Below are 21,605 nucleotides of genomic sequence, written 5' to 3' on the forward strand. Positions count from 1 at the left end.
AACAAAAAAAAAACTATCATATACCCAAGCGCCTGTGGATAAAACTAGATAGCTGACATGGTTTAAATTAAAGTAAGACCACCAATTTCCCGGTATCAAATCATTTGTTGAAAAAAACATCAATGTATTGCCAGATGACCTTTTACGTTTGCATTAAGTCGTGTTCAGACCCTTGAACAGAAAATAAAGGAATATGAAGTACACGTACACGGAAGCTAATCGCACACAATTTCAATGTATAGAAAAAAATACAAATGATCAATGGTCAAAGTTTTTATTCCTGTTCTTCATCTTGATAGTTGCTGGAGGTTCTTCAATAATGAAAGAACCATAAATACCGTAAAACAAGGTCAATATGGTTCCTAGTGTCGACTTGAGCAATACTAGTATTTAACGTATATTACTGCACTAATGACTGTCACTATATTTAAATCTAGTCATAAAATAAGTCTCAAATCAGCACAATACAAGACAAGAACAGACAGATCCGGTATTAATGATTATGAGAATTACGATTTTTGATTTATCCTACATATCGGTCTTTTAATGTTTTGAATTTCCCTAAAACTTTAAAGTCTTAAATAACAATGAATCTATGTTTTTGCTTTGAGACCAGAATATTGTCGAAAAAATAGCTAAAATAATTTGCGTTTCTATGTAAGAAAGAGTCCGGGAAACTCTCAGAATGCACGATTTTGCGTTATTAACCCAGACCCCTCGCCAAAATTTTTTCGCCTCGCTACGCTCGGCGCATATATTTTGCCTCAGTATTAAAAGGGGCTAGTTACGGCCCTGACATTGCTAAAAATAGTACATAGGGTAAAATGCAGTTTGGGGTTTATATCTCTGAAACTGAAGCATTTAGAGCAAATCTGACTGGTGGCAAAAATGTTCAGCAGATTTTGATATATCTGCCCTGAAATTTTCATACAAATCCGACAGCCTGTTGTTGGGTTGCTGCCCCTGAGTTAGTAATTTTATGGAAATTTGGCAGTTTTTTGCTATTATCTTAGATATTATTATAGTATCTAATGATATCTTATACTATAAATTATGATTTTAACCTTATTTTACATGATTTCCAAAGCATCAGTAAATACAGGTGTGTGACACAGGTTCCTTAGGGCCTCTAGTTTTGGAATGGAACCTTGTGGTACAATTTCAGAAAGATTCATACCCTTACACACAAATTATTGTCTGGAAACTAGAAAAATACTTATTTTGAGTATTTTTGACCCCTTGTTCCTTAACTGTTGGAACCATAACCCCCAAAATTAATCCCAACCTTCCTTTTGTGGTTTCAAACCTGGTGTTTAAATTTCATAGAGATCCATTCACTTAATCCGCAAACTACACATGTAAGTGTCTTCAGACGACGACGTGCTACCAACATATGAACACCAATATTTTTTGTGGTCGTATAGAAATGGAAAACATCATCCTCTTAAAGTTTGAAAGACATCATCATGATTTGGATGTTCTTTAAAGAATATCTGTATGATAGATTCTGCACTATTAACTAGCACACTCCTGTGCCTTTTCCCCCTATTGTGACATTTATGAACAGCTTCATATCACAGAATACTACTAGCTTAATCAAAACTGCAAATGCCACAAATTCAGTAAGAATTGTTTCCCTTTTAGTGCATCTGAGTTTGTGTTTTTTTGTTGTTGCATAGTCTTTAATCACTCGTTTATTTAACGACAAGATGAACAATAGAGCCCTGTGTAGAGTTTTGTTATTTTATGTCTTTTTCATTACTTAAGGGAAACCCCAAAAAATCATTCACCTAAAACCAGTATTCTGAGGGTATTAAAAACAAAGTCCCCTACATATTCAAATGCATTGTACAGGAACAAATTCTAATCTAATCTATAACTTAAATTGTGTAAACTTTATAACAAACATCAATTCATTGAGTCAATATGTTCAAGCATGATGAAAAAAGTGTGGACAATGGAAAACTTTTTATTTGAGTGGATTTTCAAGTCCAAGGACCATAACTCTGCAGAGATTTATTAGACATGTACAACAAACTTAATCTGTAACTTGCTATGATAAAACTATCAAACAATTATAAAATCAATATCTTCAAGCCATATGAACTTTTCTAAGTTCAAGGACCATTTATCTGGAAGAAATCATCAGACTGGAACAAAATTAAAATTTAATCTGTAACTTGTCATGATAAAACTATATACCAAAACAACAGCGTCAAACATGAAGAAAAAAATGTGGAAAACTGATATGAGGCATGGACAGACAGACAGACAGATGGAGTGCAAACCCTAAAGTGCCCTAAGACTTCATTGGTAGAGGACTAAAAAGACATACAGGAGCAATACAAGAGCTTTTTAATGATGATTCTGAGAAAGGTTCATTAAATTCAGTTGAGGTTTAAAAGAGGACACATATTTCCTACTATAGTGTGAAGATATGACAAAGTCAGTGTCATGCCAAATCATTTTGCTTAATGTGCTCAAGAAGATACAAAAGTGATACTAAATGTCAAAATAAAAGGAGGGACTTAAGAACTGAAACCCCCATTACTATTTATTGCATGCTTCAAAAAAAGTTGAAAAGGTTTATAAAAGGTGAGGTGAGTCGAACAAAAAGCCACAATCCTTCAAGAAAACCAAACATACTCAGGAGCCTGTAATTCAGTGGTTGTCGTTTTTTCAAGTGTTACATATATTTGTTTTCGTTCATTTTTTTTTATACAAATAAGGCCGTTAGTTTTCTCGTTTGAATTGTTTTACATTGTCATTTTGGGGCCTTTCATAGCTGACTATGCGGTATGGGCTTTGCTCATAGTTGAAGGCGGTACGGTGACCTATAGTTGTTAATTTCTGTGTCATTTTGGTCTCTTGTGGAGAGTTGTCTCATTGGCAATCATACCACATCTTCTTTTTTATACACACACACACATATTATTATTCATATTTATTTAATCTTCTCCAACTCATTAATGATTCATATTCAAGAACATCTATAACACAAGAAAAAAAATACTGCAACATGTTACATTTATCACATTTTTACAAATTGTATCTATTATAAAACTGGTAAGTACAGAACATTTAAAACTTCATTATCTTTTGCCTTCATGTGCTCCTTTTATAAATTCAGACTTTTCTGTTTGCCTAACATAATTCATATCCTGAAAGAAAAAAGAGATACATGTACAACAACAACCAGGTGCTCCGCAGGGCGCAGCTTTATACGACCGCAGAGGTCGAACCCTGAACAGTTGGGGCAAGTATGGACAAAACATTCAAGCGTGATACAGCTCTGAATTTGGATTGTGATCAAATTTTTGACATTACATGGGTTTTTTTTACACAAAACAAATGTCAAGATTTTACAAATCAATTAAAGATTTCTTCTTCAAACTTTTTAAATCTAAAATTAAATAGTTGACACAGCATAGGTTTCTGACACAGAATGAATGTGGTCTAATGAACTTAAAAGGTTTTTTTTGCCTTTGAGCAATTCACTATGCTGTTGAATATTAATCCTCTCAAAAAAATGTTTGAAGAAATTTTCTTTTTATTTATGAAATCTGAAATGAGAAAAATTTAAACCCCCCCCCCCTTTTTTTCACATCCCCGTTTCCCTTTTTCCAAAACTGATATCAATTCAAATTTCTAATGGAGTTTGCAACAATAACTACTCTTTTAAATACATCATAAATTATTAAAATGTAAAATAAAGTGCTTGTTATCACTGAATGGTAAAGATTGGTTGGTAGTAAAAGAGAATATACATTGTTTATTGTATAAAACAATAAAAAAAACTTCATCAGCAACATTTTATATTGGCAAATTTCCAATGAAGTTATTTACATAAAGTTATTGGCAAATAAAAATAGAAAATTACATCATAGTCATGTCTGGCAAATGTCCAACATACATTATCTAAAAACATTTTAGATAAGATAAGGAAAAAAGCTTCAGCAGCAACATTTTATATTGGCAAATTTCCAATGAAGTTATTTACATAAAGTTATTGGCAAATAAAAATAGAAAATGACATCATAGTCATGTCTGGCAAATTTCCAACATATATTATCAACTACTATTCTATACAAAGAAAGATAACTCCAATTGAAAATTTATTGCTATTGCACAATATTGTGCAATTAGATATTTCTTGCTATTGTGCAATACTGTGCAATTGAAAATTTCTTGCTATTGCACAATACTTGATATGGAATCCTGATTTGGACCAACTTGAAAACTGGGCCCATAATCAATCAAAGAGCTGAAAGCTCTGAAGAAAAATGACGCCACTGTCTCTAATATTGGGATAGTTTTTATGCAAGTCTTGATTTTCACATACCGTAATTAGTTTAACAATGCAACATGTCTCGTAAGCATATAATTGATATTCGTATATGTGTGTGTGTGTGTGAAGTGAAGGTGACAACTGGCTGTTTTTTAAGACAAATGAATAGGTCAAGACTACCTGAATTGTACAAATATATACCGTAGAAAGGCTTGTATATTTCTCACTGGTACATAGTCTGAATCCGGGTCCGTTCGCGCCCACTCATGTTCGCCCCTTTCACTTTCACACCCTACATGTTCGCACCCAATCTTAATTGGTTTTGTGTTTAATAACTCTGTAAGCAAGTGTTTTCTTATAAGTATAATTGTTGTCATTGTCTCAAAATAAAGTGAGACAGCATTTTTTTTTGTGTTGAATAAATCATGTTTTAGATAGCGTATTGTTAAAAATTATAATAATCCTTTCTAAATAAAGTGGTATTTTGTCAACGTTTTATTTTGTGTTGAATAACTCTTAATCATGTTTTGGTTAGTGTATTGCTATAACTTTGTTTCATTGACTTCTTTCAAAATGAAGTGAGATTCTGACTATGTTTTTTTCTGTGTGTTGAATAGATTGACATGAATATCAGTTATTTGGTCATTTTTATAAATTTTCTGTTTACAAAACTTTGAATTTTTCGAAATACTAAGGATTTTCTTACCCCAGGAGTAGATTACCTTAGCCGTATTTGGCACAACTTTTTGGAATTTTGGATCCTCAATGCTCTTCAACTTTGTATTTATTTGGCTTTTTAACTATTTTGATCTGAGCGTCACTGATGAGTCTTGTGTAGACGAAACGCGCGTCTGGCGTATATAATTATAATCCTGGTACCTTTGATAACTATTATCATGTTTTGGTTATAATAGTGGATTGCTATATTTTGGTTCCTATATTTTATTGTTTCGTTGTTTCAGATCAAAGGGACCAAGCTGTTAAAAACAATTATCTTTTGTGTTTTTCCTTTAAAATCTTCAATGTTTTACTCATACCAAGCTATAAATACATTCAGTATTTACACCAAAGCAATTTAAAACAACAATCATGATTTTCCAATTATTCAACTTGAATTTGAATTAAAATTGGGCGCGAATGAGTAGAGTGCAAACGGAACGGACCTTGGGTGCGAACGTGCGAGGTGCGAACGTGTAGGGTGCGAAAGTGTATTGGGCGCGAACAGACCTGATACCACATAGTCTGAACCCCCTTCTCCCACAAAATATTAAGTAAATAATCTTTTTGTTACTGTTATCAAAGGTCTAATGAAACTCAGGTAATTTCAAACATTTGTCAAAGAATTCTAGTCAAACCGGCACCTGGTTAAATTGGCACCTGGACAAATCAGCACCTGGTTAAATCGACACCTGATATAGTCAATTCGTCACCCTTGTTAAATATAAATTTTAACAGTATTTTAAGCAAAAAGAGTAAAAATAAGTAAGGGGTTGCCAGAATTTTTTTCAGTATTTAAGCAAAAAGAGTTAAATACTAACTTTCACATTTTTGGGTGTTCATGTACATTTTGTATATATTTATTTTTCTCAACTTAATGACTTTTTTGGTGTATTTTTAATGATATATATACATATATATGAGTAGTCAAAATAATTATTACGTCTGGCAAGGCTTTTTTAATTTTATTCTGGGACACCTTTCTATGACCGCAAGGCTATGTTTATTTTTTTCTGGGACGCCTTCCTACGAAGCCTTCCTACGAACTTCGTAGGAAGACATCACAGAAAAAAAATAAAATAGCCTTGCCAGACGTCATAATTATTTGGACTAATACATGAGATATTGGATATTTTTATGCATTATTTAAACCAGTTGAGCATTTTACAGGATTGTTTGTTTAATGCTTTTTAAACTTTACTGATAAAAAACCACCTTAAATTTGCTTATTATTTGGCATGAAAGTTTGATTTATTGAAAGGGACTCATAGTTTTCCATTTTATTTTAATAATTGTCTAATTGTTAAAACAACAGCTTGGGTAAGGGCTTCGTTGTTTACCTTTATACACAACGACATAATTTCACTTTGGTTTCGTTGTTTACCTAAATACACAACAACATATTCACTATGTACTTGGTAACAGTTATTAATTAATTGAATAGAAAATATTATAACAAATATTATTGGATGCCGAATTGACGTCAAATAGGTGCCGATTTGACTAGATGCCAATTTAACCAGGTGCCGACTTGACTTGTACGTTTCAATTCCTCTGCGATCGTTTGCGGTATTTTCTTGAGAAAAAACTATTTTCCATCATCAAAGAGAAGAAGAAACTGCTTGAAAATGACTCTGGAACGCTTCATGATTGTTAAAATAAGTGAAATTCACTCAAAAAACAATTTTAAAACTTGCGATGTTTAAACTGGAAGTTTCAAAAGCACGTGTAAAAGAAGAAATTAACCGGTGAGAGTGGAAATCCGTACATAACAGATATCACTATAGTACGACTTTGAAAGCAAAACAGTTTCATCCTTTTGTAAAACAGTCTTTAATATACCTATCACATTAATGTTTGAAGGGTCTTAAGCTTATTCAAACCATAAAAGTCGGTATGAAACACCAAAACGGAATGAACAATAACCGATTACGTTTTGTAGTTTACAAATTCTAAACTGGTTCCCGTCAAACTACAACACTTGTTCGAGTGTAGTGGAATACAAGCAGAAACCAGTTAGTTTGTAAACTGGTTCCTGGCTGATTACTACACAATGACCTCTCATGCATAATGATGATAACACAAGCATATTCCAGTTTGTATAGAAAATAGTAAATACGAAACCAAGCGCGGTAGGCAGAGAAATGTAACGAAGTTCAGGTCGCCAGTAATGGAACAATGACTGCGTCATTTTCCAAAAATCAAAGTACATATTTAGATTAAGCATATCAAATAAGCCCAAGAATTTAATTTTTGTTAAAATCAAACTTAGTTTAATTTTGGACCCTTTGGACCTTAATGTAGACCAATTTGAAAACTGGACCAAAAATTAAGAATCTACATACACAGTTAGATTTGGCATATCAAAGAACCCATTTATTCAATTTTTGATGAAATCAAACAAAGTTTAATTTTGGACCCCCATTTGGACCAACTTGAAAACTAGGCCAATAATTAAAAATCTAAGTACATTTTTAAATTCAGCATATCAAAGAACCCCAAGGATTCAATTTTTGTTAAAATCAAACTAAGTTTAATTTTGGACCCTTTGGACCTTAATGTAGACCAATTTGAAAACGGGACCAAAAATTAAGAATCTACATACATAGTTAGATTCGGCATATCAAAGAACCCCAATTATTCAATTTTTGATGAAATCACACAAAGTTCAATTTTGGACCCTTTGGGCCCCTTATTCCTAAACTGTTAGGACCAAAACTCCCAAAATCAAACCCAACCTTCCTTTTATGGTCATAAACCTTGTGTTTAAATTTCATTGATTTCTATTTACTTATACTAAAGTTATTGTGCGAAAACCAAGAATAATGCTTATTTGGGCCCTTTTTTGGCCCTTAATTCCTAAACTGTTGGAACCAAAACTCCCAAAATCAATCCCAACCGTCCTTTTGTGGTCATAAACCTTGTGTCAAAATTTCATAGATTTCTATTCACTTAAACTAAAGTTATTGTGCGAAAACCAAGAAAATGCTTATTTGGGCCCTTTTTGGCCCCTAATTCCTTAAACGTTGGGACCAAAACTCCCAAAATCAATCCCAACCTTCCTTTTGTGGTCATAAACCTTGTGTTAAAATTTTACTAAAGTTAGAGTGCGAAAACTAAAAGTATTCGGATGACGACGACGACGCAAGACGCAAGACGATGCAGGACAACGACGCCAACGTGATAGCAATATACGACCAAAAAATTAAAATTTTTGCGGTCGTTTAAAAACTCATTGATAACTAATGCTTTCCAAATATGTGATACAAATTTCAAAACTTAACTGCCAGTAGTGTAAATTTAGATTTGTATACGACCGCAAAAATTTTAATTTTTTGGTTGTATATTGCTATCACGTTGGCATTGTCGTCCTGCGTCGTCGTCGTCCGAATACTTTTAGTTTTCGCACTCTAACTTTAGTAAAAGTGAATAGAAATCAATGAAATTTTAACACAAGGTTTATGACCACAAAAGGAAGGTTGGGATTGATTTTGGGAGTTTTGGTCCCAACATTTAAGGAATTAGGGGCCAAAAAGGGCCCAAATAAGCATTTTCTTGGTTTTCCCACTATAACTTTAGTTTAAGGGAATAGAAATCTATGAAATTTTGACACAAGGTTTATGACCACAAAAGGACGGTTGGGATTGATTTTGGGAGTTTTGGTTCCAACAGTTTAGGAATTAAGGGCCAAAAAAGGGCCCAAATAAGCATTATTCTTGGTTTTCGCACAATAACTTTAGTATAAGTAAATAGAAATCAATGAAATTTAAACACAAGGTTTATGACCACAAAAGGAAGGTTGGGATTGATTTTTGGAGTTGAGGTCACAACAGTTTATGAATTAGGGGCCAAAAAGGGGCCCAAATAAGCATTTTCTTGGTTTTCCCACTATAACTTTAGTTTAAGTGAATAGAAATCTATGAAATTTTGACACAAGGTTTATGACCACAAAAGGACGGTTGGGATTGATTTTGGGAGTTTTGGTTCCAACAGTTTAGGAATTAAGGGCCAAAAAAGGGCCCAAATAAGCATTATTCTTGGTTTTCGCACCATAACTTTAGTATAAGTAAATAGAAATCTATGAAATTTAAACACAAGGTTTATGACCATAAAAGGAAGGTTGGGTTTGATTTTGGGAGTTTTGGTCCCAACAGTTTAGGAATAAGGGGCCCAAAGGGTCCAAAATTGAACTTTGTGTGATTTCATCCAAAATTGAATAATTGGGGTTCTTTGATATGCCGAATCTAACTATGTATGTAGATTCTTTATTTTTGGTCCCGTTTTAAAATTGGTCTACATTAAGGTCCAAAGGGTCCAAAATTAAACTTAGTTTGATTTTAACAAAAATTGAATCCTTGGGGTTCTTTGATATGCTGAATTTAAAAATGTACTTAGATTTTTAATTATTGGCCTAGTTTTCAAGTTGGTCCAAATGGGGGTCCAAAATTAAACTTTGTTTGATTTCATCAAAAATTGAATAAATGGGTTCTTTGATATGCAAAATCTAACTGTGTATGTAGATTCTTAATTTTTGGTCCAGTTTTCAAATTGGTCTACATTAAGGTCCAAAGGGTCCAAAATTAAACTAAGTTTGATTTTAACAAAAATTAAATTCTTGGGCTTATTTGATATGCTTTATCTAAACATGTACTTTGATTTTTGATTATGGGCCCAGTTTTCAAGTTGGTCCAAATCAGGATTCCATATCAAGTATTGTGCAATAGCAAGAAATTTTCAATTGCACAGTATTGCACAATAGCAAGAAATATCTAATTGCACAATATTGTGCAATAGCAATTAATTTTCAATTGGAGTTATCTTTCTTTGTATAGAATAGTAGTTGATAATATATGTTGGACATTTGCCAGACATGACTATGATGTCATTTTCTATTTTTATTTGCCAATAACTTTATGTAAATAACTTCATTGGAAATTTGCCAATATAAAATGTTGCTGATGAAGTTTTTTTTATTGTTTTATACAATAAACAATGTATATTCTCTTTTACTACCAACCAATCTTTACCATTCAGTGATAACAAGCACTTTATTTTACATTTTAATATTTTATGATGTATTTAAAAGAGTAGTTATTGTTGCAAACTCCATTAGAAATTTGAATTGATATCAGTTTTGGAAAAAGGGAAACGGGATGTGAAAAAAAAAATGGGGGGGGGGTTAAATTTTTCTCATTTCAGATTTCATAAATAAACAGAAAATTTCTTCAAACATTTTTTTGAGAGGATAAATATTCAACAGCATAGTGAATTGCTCAAAGGCAAAAAAAAAATTTTTTTTTTAAGTTCATTAGACCACATTCATTCTGTGTCAGAAACCTATGCTGTGTCAACTATTTAATTTTAGATTTAAATAAGTTTGAAGAAGAAATCTTTAACTGAATTGTAAAATCTTGACATTTGTTTTGTGTAAAAAAAAACCATGTAATGTCAAAAATTTGATCACAATCCAAATTCAGAGCTGTATCACGCTTGAATGTTTTGTCCATACTTGCCCCAACTGTTCAGGGTTCGACCTCTGCGGTCGTATAAAGCTGCACCCTGCGGAGCACCTGGTTTTAATATGTTTTACTAATGAGAAAAACACTGCATAGTATCAAATTGCCCCCTAATCAGTATGCAATCAAAATTCTCTGTAAAGGGTGTTTCCTTTAATAATAATTGTTCATATTTTATTTTAGAAGTTTTGGTGATTAAGAAGTTTGAAAAGTTATCAGAATCAAGGATGGGCATTATTGCAGAATTAAAATTGATCCATCTTATGCATGTAGTTCCAGAGAAAAAAAAATTCCATTATGGTTCAATGGGAACAAGAATTTGAGAACTTATATATATATAATTAGCAATCAGTATTTGGTTCAGAACTTCAGAATAGCCATGCAGTCTTAAATCAGGAGCCTGTAATTCAGTGGTTGTTGTTTGTTTATGTGTTACATATTTGTTTTTCGTTCATTTTTTTATATAAATAAGGCCGTTAATTTTGTTGTTTGAATTGTTTTACATTGTCATTTCAGGGCCTTTTATAGCTGATTATGCGGTATGGGCTTTGCTCATTGTTGAAGGTCATACAGTGACCTAGAGTTGTTAATTTCTGTGTTATTTTGGTCTCTTGTGCAATCATACCACATCTTCTTTTCAATATATAATGTAATCAAGACCTAATAAAAAAGAATTTTCATAAAAGGTCTAACCATCACCATTCCTTAGAAGTTACATAGAGAAGAAAAATTTGAAATCTTACAAATCAGAATTTCCATGGCATCCATGTTTTAACATGTTTAATATTATAGAATTAAATGCTTAAGAATAAATCAAAGAGCTGAAAGCTCTGAAGAAAAATGACGCCACTGTCTCTAATATTGGGATAGTTTTTATGCAAGTCTTGATTTTCACATACCGTAATTAGTTTAACAATGCAACATGTCTCGTAAGCATATAATTGATATTCGTATATGTGTGTGTGTGAAGTGAAGGTGCCAACTGGCTGGGTTTTTTTTTAAGACAAATGAATAGGTCAAGACTACCTGAATTGTACAAATAAATACCGTAGAAAGGCTTCTATATTTCTCACTGGTACATAGGCTGAATCCGGGTCCGTTCGCGCCCATTCACGTTTGCACCAACTCATGTTCGCCCCCTTTCACTTTCACACCCTACATGTTCGCAACTAATCTTAATTGGTTTTGTGTTTAATAACTCTGTAAGCAAGTGTTTTCTTATAAGTATAAATGTTGTCATTGTCTCAAAATAAAGTGAGACAGCATTTTTTTTTTGTGTTGAATAAATCTTAATCATGTTTTGGATAGCGTATTGTTAAAGATAATAATAATCCTTTCTAAATAAAGTGGTATTTTGTCAACGTTTTATTTAGCGTTGAATAACTCTTAATCATGTTTTGGTTAGTGTATTGCTATACTTTGTTTCATTGACCTCTTTCATAATGAAGTGAGATTCTGACTATTTTTTTTCTGTGTGTTGAATAAATTTTATCATGTTTTGGTTATAATAGTGGATTGCTATATGTTGGTTCCTACATGTATATTTTATTGTTTCGTTGTTTCAGATCAAAGGGCTTAAAAACAATTATCTTTTGTGTTTTTCCTTTAAAATCTTCAATGTTTTACTCATACCAAGCTAAAAATACATTCAGTATTTACACCAAAGCAATTTAAAACAACAATCATGATTTTCCAATTATTCAACTTGAATTTGAATTAAAATTGGGCGCGAATGAGTAGAGTGCGAATGGACCTTGGGTGTGAACGTGCGAGGTGCGAAAGTGTATTGGGCGCAAACAGACCTGATACCACATAGTCTGAACCCCCTTCTCCCACAAAATATGATGTAAATTAAAAACAAATTGTTCAGAGAATAATTGAAGTCTTTCCACTAGAAAAGATCTATTTTTATATTGAAATATGAAAAATCAGTTTAAAATGTTAGTTCCTATGGCTTTATGACGTCCTATTAACCTATGACCTTGACCTCAATTTCAAGGTCACAAACCATGGACCTTGAATCAAAATATCCTAGGTCTTTAATATGTTTGGTTAATGAGAACTACCACTTGACGCGTAATTTTAAATGTAAGATGGACAAAAACTCCCTTTTATTGTATGCGCAGCCTTTCAACCAAAATATACAAGTAAGGACATGTCGCAACTAATAATTTATGAAAAATTATTTGTCAAAATGTCATACAGTATTTGAAAAGAAGTGAAAATAAGCCAAAATCAAAATTTATAATATGACCTTGACCTTTGACATTGACCTCATTTTCATTTTTAGTACCAATGACCTCATGAAGACCCTAGGTCTCTATCAGTTATGGTTTACCAGTTGAAAATGCATATCGCTTGAATCGAATGAAAAAGGGGGAATAACTCTCATATGGAGTCCCCATAGAGCTATGGTTCAAACGAATATTCTTATCCTAAATATGTAACGAGCAATTTGGTAAAATAAAATCTTTTACGGTTACGAAGGAGAGGTGGCCACAAGAAAAACAGTGTTTGGGGAGATAACTCTTACAACGTAATGTATTTTGTTATAATTACATTTGATATATGTTTCATTATAATACTTTATTCTGATTGGCTAACTGCACATCACATGTTATTCCTCAAGCAATTGCATCACTCAATAAAACTTTTCATTCATGATAACACGTGGTCCCACAATAAAGTGCACAGATGAATTGAATAAAAAAGTTATAAAATTCGTGTTTTCATGATCCTAGCTAAAAAAAGTAATTATAAGTATTGAATGTTTCTTTTTGTAACCTCATAGGGTTGCAAAAGCGTTGACTGTGTGCACATTTTCAGAATGAAGCGCTTATGCCCTTCATACAAAAAGTACTTCGGTCAACGCTTTTACACCTCAATGAATTTACAAAAAAAAGCATTCAATACTTATATGCAGTTGTAAATTTTTAAAGCAAAAAGAGTTAATACTAACTTTCACTTTTTTGGATGTTCATGTACATTTTGAATGTATTTATTTTTCTCAACTACATGAATTTTTTGGTGTATTTTTAATGATATATATGAGTAGTCCAAATAATTATTAAGTCTGGCAAGGCTTTTTAAATTTTATTCTGGGACACCTTCCTATGACCACAAGGCTATGTTAATTTTTTTCTGGGACGCCTTCTTAGGAAGCCTTCCTACGAACGTCTTAGGAAGGCGTCCCAGAAAAAAATAAAATAGCCTTATTGGATATTTTTATGCATTATTTAACCAGTTGAGTCTTTTACAGGATTGTTTGTTTAATGCTGTTTAAACATTACTGGAAAAAAAAACACCTTAAATTTGCTAATTATTTGGCATGAAAGTTTGATTTATTGAAAGGGACTCATAGTTTTCCATTTAATTTTAATAATTGTCTAATGGTTAAAACAATAGCTTCGTTGTTTACTTTTATACACAACAACATATTCACTTTGGTCTCGTTGTTTACCTAATATTCACTATGTACTTGGTAACAGTTATTAATTAATTGAATAGAAAATATTATAATAAATATTATTGGAAGCCGAATTGACGTCAAATAGGTGCCGATTTGACTAGATGCCAATTTAACCAGGTGCCGACTTGACTTGTACGTTTCAATTCCTCTGCGATCGTTTGCGGTATTTTCTTGAGAAAACCTATTTTCCATCATCAAAGAGAAGAAGAAACTGCTTGAAATGATTCCCGAACGCTTCGTGATTGTTAAAATAAGTTTAATTCACTCAAAAAACAATACACCTTATCGCTATTCCCGGCTGACCCTGCCGCTTGAACTTTTGACGCATACAACAATCACTTTTTCATTGTGGCGTCAGCTATTTTGTATTATGACGTCATAATTTTACGGGAACCTGTGTGATATCCAGTAATGGCGGACAAATAGCGATAAGGTGTATTTTAAACTTGCGATGTTTAAACAGGAAGTTTCAAAAGCACGTGTAAAAGAAGAAATTAACCGGTGAGAGTGGAAATCCGTACATAACATATATCACTATAGTACGACTTTTAAAGCAAAACAGTTTCATCCTTTTGTAAAACAGTCTTTAATATACCTATCACATTAATGTTTGAAGGGTCTTAAGCTTATTCAAACCATATAAGTCGGTATGAAACACCAAAACGGAATGATAATAACCGATTACGTTTTGTAGTTAACAAAATTCTGGACTGGTTCCTGTCAAACTACAACACTTTCTTCGACTGTAGTGGAATACAAACAGAAACCAGTTAGTTTGTAAACTGGTTCCTGGCTGATTACTACACAATGCTCATGCATAATGATAACACAAGCACATTCCTCCAGTTTGTATTGAAATTAGTAAATACGAAACCAAGCGCGGTAGGCAGAGAAATCAGGTCGGCAGTTATGGAACAATGACTGCGTCATTTTCCAATTAGAGGAATTTGTCTATAAAACTTATATACATGTACAGTATTCTTGTGGAGCTTAGTCCAATCTGCCTTGTTGCTCTAAAAGAGTAGGTGAAAAAATTTTCATTTTGACCTATTCCCTACCCACAAGTATCTTTTTATTCATACAAATTATCTCCTATTATTCATATAAATTTAATTCTTAACTGTTACTGAATATATGAACATATAGACCGTAAAATTATGTAAACCATAAAGGCAGTGCACATAAATTAAAACGTCATCAACTTACCCCTGATTGTTGTCTAAGAATCTTTTCTTTTTCTTTTTTTACCAATTCATCTAAATCCTGAAAAGTTAGATAGAAAAAAAAATGTATATAAATTTCTTTTAAAATCTAAAAGAATAGGTAGGATATTTAAGAAACTCAACAGAATTATTGGTTCCAGAATACTAATTAAATGAGCAGGAAAAGGTATTCCAGTATATATAGGAAGCTTTATGGATATTACCATATATGTCATTGTATGTCAAAGAAACAGTGTTTTTTCTTCAAATTAGTGATATTTTTTTATCTTGGCAGTCACTGGAGATATATATGTAAAATTACTATGCAATTGAGTGTCAAAATAAACAGTCACAGAGTGAGAGTTTAACAGCGCAGGACGTTTGGGCTTTTATTTTTGGACACTTGCACTTCAAATCAAAGGACATTTGCGCTTTTAAAAACTGGACATTTGCGCTTTTGCAATATTTGGTTTTTTACTATACAATTTATCTGGGCTTGGAACTGGCAGGTTTGACCTGGCAGAGTTAAAAGTTTAAAAATCATTGCATAGCACATTTCATAGCACATTGTATATGTTTAAAAGTTTATATAAAGCTAAAACTAGTAAACAAAAACATTCTGTTTTCGCTTGATATCTGAAGCCCAAGTACTGGAAAAAAGGTCTTGTTATCTGTTCTTACTGGTATTTCGCCTAAATTTCAAATAAATAATCATGTTTCTCAATTCTGGGGTGCATGTTCATCAATATAACAAATGTTATTGTAATTCACCAGCTGTTGTTAAAAGATAGCAGAATGAGCATGAGTGAGTAGAACTGTTCATTGAAGTGGGCATGGAAGGATTCTGCACCCATTTGTCTTAATAATAACAAATTTAAGTTATTCATCTACGTACTATTACTTCTCATTAAAATTACAGGTGGACACCTATAGGTAAAAAGCGCAAATGTCTGGTCAATATAATACAGGTGAATCAAAATTTAAAGCGCAAATGTCCTATCGTTTTACAGGTAAAAAAGCGCAAACGTCCCGAGTTTAAAATACATGTAACCATGGCTCTAAATAGGACTGTTAATAAGTTTTGTTTTTTTGTGTAGTTGAGTTATTTTTTTCATAATGCAAAACTGGACTGAACATACAATAGGTGTGTTTAACTAATTAACTTGACCTTTCATTAAATACCTGAACTACAAATATAGCACATGTCTGACATGGTGAGACTGTAAATATAAAATGATGTGTCTTACTACCACAGATACAAGTTTGGCATAGTAGAACTGACCCAGTAAATATACATGTACCATGTATACAATGGGTGACCATGTGTTTTAAATTAATAATCTTAACTATAATTTATTATAAATAGATCTGTTAGTTTTCACATTTAATTGTTTCATATACATTTTTCATGTTTAGAGCTGTTAAAGTCAACGATAACTATAAGGTATGGAGTTTCACATTGTTGAAGGCCATATGGTAAGGTTGTCTATTATCATTTACATCCAATTCATTTGAATAATGGTCCATAGGTTTTTCATATTCTTTTTTTTTTATAGACTACTTATGGAGTTTCACATTGTTGAAGGCCATATGGTAAGGTTGTCTATTATCATTTACATCCAATTCATTTGAATAATGGTCCATAGGTTTTTCATATTCTTTTTTTTTTATAGACTACTGACACAAATCTTGTGTATGTTAGACTGTACATATAACTTAATTGTACCTCTAATGGCTTATACATTAAATGAACAGTTTGAGATCCAGCTGCCATTGATACCAACATTACAGCTACTCCTTTGAGGTAGGTATTCCATGAAACTCCAGCTGGCATGTTTATTTTAATCCAGCCAATTTTCTGTCTAGTTCTACTTCTTCAAGTGCTAATTTATGTGCTTGATTTTTCTTAAAAACTGTGTCTGGAAAAGAACAAATAGCAGATTAAAATTTTCATAAGATGAACAGCCTTGTCAATTTACAAGGTTTTTGTGTTTTGTTTAATCATATTGATAGATAATACATAATTTGTACATGTATTCAATTTCCAATTTTATCTTTATTATATTTCCACAAATAAAAAGCAAAAACTCAATACTTAATACAGTATTTGGACATTTTTCTTAACTTAAATGAACTGACTGGGAAACTACCACATTGGGCAATGTCTGAAAATAATTTTCTTTTTACTAAATTTATGGGCAAGAATACCAAAGCTATCCTTCAATTGCGGTACATTGTACCACGATTTCCCGAGAAATACGAAAAAAATATTATATCCCAAAAACAAACAGATATATCCCGAGAAAAAGATTTTGTATGGTGTTATGCTACTTTTTATAGTGTTATACTACTTTTAACAATATTAAAGAATATTAATTAGAGATATTACACGTTTTTATTCAATAAAAGTGTAATTTCATTTAAACAAATCAATTTGTATTTCTTGTATGCAAAATCCTAGTTGGAGTTGGTCCTGTCATTGTAGATGTTGTCCTGTCATTATCCGCGTTGGTCTTGACACGTTTCTAAAGTTTCTTGAAAAATTTTTTTTTACTTAAATTGATATATTAAATGATGAAATCTTATTTTGTTTCAAATTTGAGATTAATCCTTTTAAAAATGAACCAGGTGCTCCGCAGGGCGCAGCTTTATACGACCGCAGAGGTCGAACCCTGAACAGTTGGGGCAAGTATGGACAAAACATTCAAGCGTGATACAGCTCTGAATTTGGATTGTGATCAAATTTTTGACATTACATGGGTTTTTTTACACAAAACAAATGTCAAGATTTTACAAATCAATTAAAGATTTCTTCTTCAAACTTATTTAAATCTAAAATTAAATAGTTGACACAGCATAGGTTTCTGACACAGAATGAATGTGGTCTAATGAACTTAAAAGTTTTTTTTTGCCTTTGAGCAATTCACTATGCTGTTGAATATTAATCCTCTCAAAAAAATGTTTGAAGAAATTTTCTTTTTATTTATGAAATCTGAAATGAGAAAAATTTAAACCCCCCCCCTTTTTTTCACATCCCCGTTTCCCTTTTTCCAAAACTGATATCAATTCAAATTTCTAATGGAGTTTGCAACAATAACTACTCTTTTAAATACATCATAAAATATTAAAATGTAAAATAAAGTGCTTGTTATCACTGAATGGTAAAGATTGGTTGGTAGTAAAAGTGAATATACATTGTTTATTGTATAAAACAATAAAAAAAACTTCATTAGCAACATTTTATATTGGCAAATTTCCAATGAAGTTATTTACATAAAGTTATTGGCAAATAAAAATAGAAAATGACATCATAGTCATGTCTGGCAAATTTCCAACATACATTATCTAAAAACATTTTAGATAAGATAAGGAAAAAAAGCTTCATCAGCAACATTTTATATTGGCAAATTTCCAATGAAGTTATTTACATAAAGTTATTGGCAAATAAAAATAGAAAATGACATCATAGTCATGTCTGGCAAATTTCCAACATATATTATCAACTACTATTCTATACAAAGAAAGATAACTCCAATTGAAAATTAATTGCTATTGCACAATATTGTGCAATTAGATATTTCTTGCTATTGTGCAATACTGTGCAATTGAAAATTTCTTGCTATTGCACAATACTTGATATGGAATCCTGATTTGGACCAACTTGAAAACTGGGCCCATAATCAAAAATCAAAGTACATATTTAGATAAAGCATATCAAATAAGCCCAAGAATTTAATTTTTGTTAAAATCAAACTTAGTTTAATTTTGGACCCTTTGGACCTTAATGTAAACCAATTTGAAAACTGGACCAAAAATTAAGAATATACATACACAGTTAGATTTGGCATATCAAAGAACCCATTTATTCAATTTTTGATGAAATCAAACAAAGTTTAATTTTGGACCCCCATTTGGACCAACTTGAAAACTAGGCCAATAATTAAAAATCTAAGTACATTTTTAAATTCAGCATATCAAAGAACCCCAAGGATTCAATTTTTGTTAAAATCAAACTAAGTTTAATTTTGGACCCTTTGGACCTTAATGTAGACCAATTTGAAAACGGGACCAAAAATTAAGAATCTACATACATAGTTAGATTCGGCATATCAAAGAACCCCAATTATTCAATTTTTGATGAAATCACACAAAGTTCAATTTTGGACCCTTTGGGCCCCTTATTCCTAAACTGTTAGGACCAAAACTCCCAAAATCAAACCCAACCTTCCTTTTATGGTCATAAACCTTGTGTTTAAATTTCATAGATTTCTATTTACTTATACTAAAGTTATGGTGCAAAAACCAAAAATAATGCTTATTTGGGCCCCTTTTTGGCCCCTAATTCATAAACTGTTGTGACCTCAACTCCAAAAATCAATCCCAACCTTCCTTTTGTGGTCATAAACCTTGTGCTAAAATTTCATTGATTTCTATTTACTTATACTAAAGTTATTGTGCGAAAACCAAGAATAATGCTTATTTGGGCCCTTTTTTGGCCCTTAATTCCTAAACTGTTGGAACCAAAACCCCCAAAATCAATCCCAACCTTCCTTTTGTGGTCATAAACCTTGTGTCAAAATTTCATAGATTTCTATTCACTTAAACTAAAGTTATAGTGCAAAAACCAAGAAAATGCTTATTTGGGCCCTTTTTGGCCCCTAATTCCTAAAATGTTGGGACCAAAACTCCCAAAATCAATCCCAACCTTCCTTTTGTGGTCATAAACCTTGTGTTAAAATTTCATTGATTTCTATTCACTTTTACTAAAGTTAGAGTGCGAAAACTAAAAGTATTCGGACGACGACGACGACGACGACGCCAACGTGATAGCAATATACGACGAAAAATTTTTCAAATTTTGCGGTCGTATAAAAAGTTATTAGCATTTTTCATTTGGTTCTGTCTTACATAAAAATCGATTTTCTGAAGATTGTGTGTATTTTTATTAATTATGAACGCCTTAAACCTTAATACATGTATTGTATGCTATTACACTAATTTAAGCAGTATAACACCTATAACACCATTAAAAATCTTTTTCTCGGGATATATTAGTTTGTTTTGGGGATATTACGTTTTTCTCGTATTTCTTGGGAAATCGTGGTACCCCTTCAATTGAGTTTTCCCTGTTATTCTTACTTACAAATGTACAATAACGGTCTCTCAAAATTTGTAAAGAAAATGTGTCCACAGAACTTTCCTTTAAAGATTATAATCATGATAATTAAGTTTGATTTAAGCATGATAGACAGATGAGTGAGGTGAATACAAAAGATTTTTTCTTTCAATACAAAAAACTTTATGAAAACAAAGGACAACTTCAAACAGTAATAGATATTTTCATTTTATTGTTTGTAATGTGTTCCTTTTATCCATTTTATTATGTAATACTTGATAGGCTAAGACGCTTTGGAAGATGCCAAAATTAAGTCTCAAAGTTCTGCTGAAAATTATCTCTTTAGTCTTAGTCAAGTCAAAAACAAATGGCTTCCATGCTTTTTTGAAAATGAAAGCTTAAAAAACTGTAAAATTGCTTAAACTCAAATTGACTTTTCAAGGGCAATAACTCTCTAAAATAAGATTGTATGATTTGCTGATAATTCCATAGGCTATAGACCTTGCTAAACCTGTTAAAGAGTTTCCTATTTCATCAAAGGTTTATTTAAAAGTTTAAAACCATCACTCAGATAGCTTATAAAACTTAAACTTAAATTGAATTTTCAAGGGCAATAACTCTCCAAAATAAGCATGATAAGATGGTCTGATTTACTGAAAATTCCATAAAATATAGACATTGACCTTGCCGAACATGTTAAAGAGTTTCCTATTTCATTACCGTTTATTTTAAAGTTTTAAAACGTTAACTCAAATGGCTTACAAAACTAAAACTCAAATTGACTTTTCAAGGGCAAGAACTCTCCAAAATAAAATTTACTGAAAATTCCATAGGAAATAGATCTTGACCTTGTTGAACATAGAGTTTTCTATCTCATTATCGGTTTATTTAAAAGTTTTAAAACGTTCACTCAGATATCTTACAAAAATTTGCTTCTTTCACCCTCCAATTTATCATAGAAAATTCGAGAGCCGCCCCTAAACAAAATCCCACTGGTATTATAACTCGATAAGTTCCTAATTTCTTTCCTGGCAATTTTTTCAATAGTATGGCTAATTTCCGGCTAAAAAAAAACATCTTAAAAAAGTTTTATATCAATGTCATATTTCGTAAGTTGTTCTCCAATGGGCGCAGCCATTTTAATTATTTACCACAGCGGATTTTGTGTAAAGGTTGGTGGTTGGTCAAACTTCTCCATTGTGTCCAATCAAATATTGCGTCATTCCAATACATTTAGCTGCACAATGGCTGTCCCCTTTCTATTTTAAGCATTCAAGGTTTTGATTGGTTCTTATTT

At 31.9% G+C, this 21,605-nt stretch overlaps 1 protein-coding gene across 2 annotated transcripts; it reads right to left on the bottom strand.

The window, feature by feature from the left end:
• Nucleotides 1-2,931: 2,931 nt before the first annotated feature.
• On the bottom strand, nucleotides 2,932-21,545 carry LOC143042283 (ubiquinol-cytochrome c reductase complex assembly factor 6-like). Of its 2 annotated transcripts, none has more exons than XM_076214558.1 (4): nucleotides 21,460-21,545; nucleotides 16,919-17,111; nucleotides 15,197-15,253; nucleotides 2,932-3,161 (listed from the first exon to the last, which is right to left on the bottom strand). In XM_076214558.1, the coding sequence occupies exons 2-4, from the start codon at nucleotides 17,024-17,026 to the stop codon at nucleotides 3,093-3,095; spliced, it is 234 nt and encodes a 77-aa protein (XP_076070673.1). In that variant the 5' UTR covers nucleotides 17,027-17,111; nucleotides 21,460-21,545; the 3' UTR covers nucleotides 2,932-3,092. The 2 variants fall into 2 exon arrangements, with proteins under 2 accessions (XP_076070673.1, XP_076070666.1); XM_076214551.1 differs by lacking the exon at nucleotides 21,460-21,545 and adding an exon at nucleotides 21,232-21,453.
• Nucleotides 21,546-21,605: the final 60 nt, after the last annotated feature.

The sequence above is a fragment of the Mytilus galloprovincialis genome, chromosome 1 (genome assembly GCF_965363235.1).
Source record: "Mytilus galloprovincialis chromosome 1, xbMytGall1.hap1.1, whole genome shotgun sequence".
In the NCBI taxonomy this organism is placed as follows: domain Eukaryota; kingdom Metazoa; phylum Mollusca; class Bivalvia; order Mytilida; family Mytilidae; genus Mytilus; species Mytilus galloprovincialis.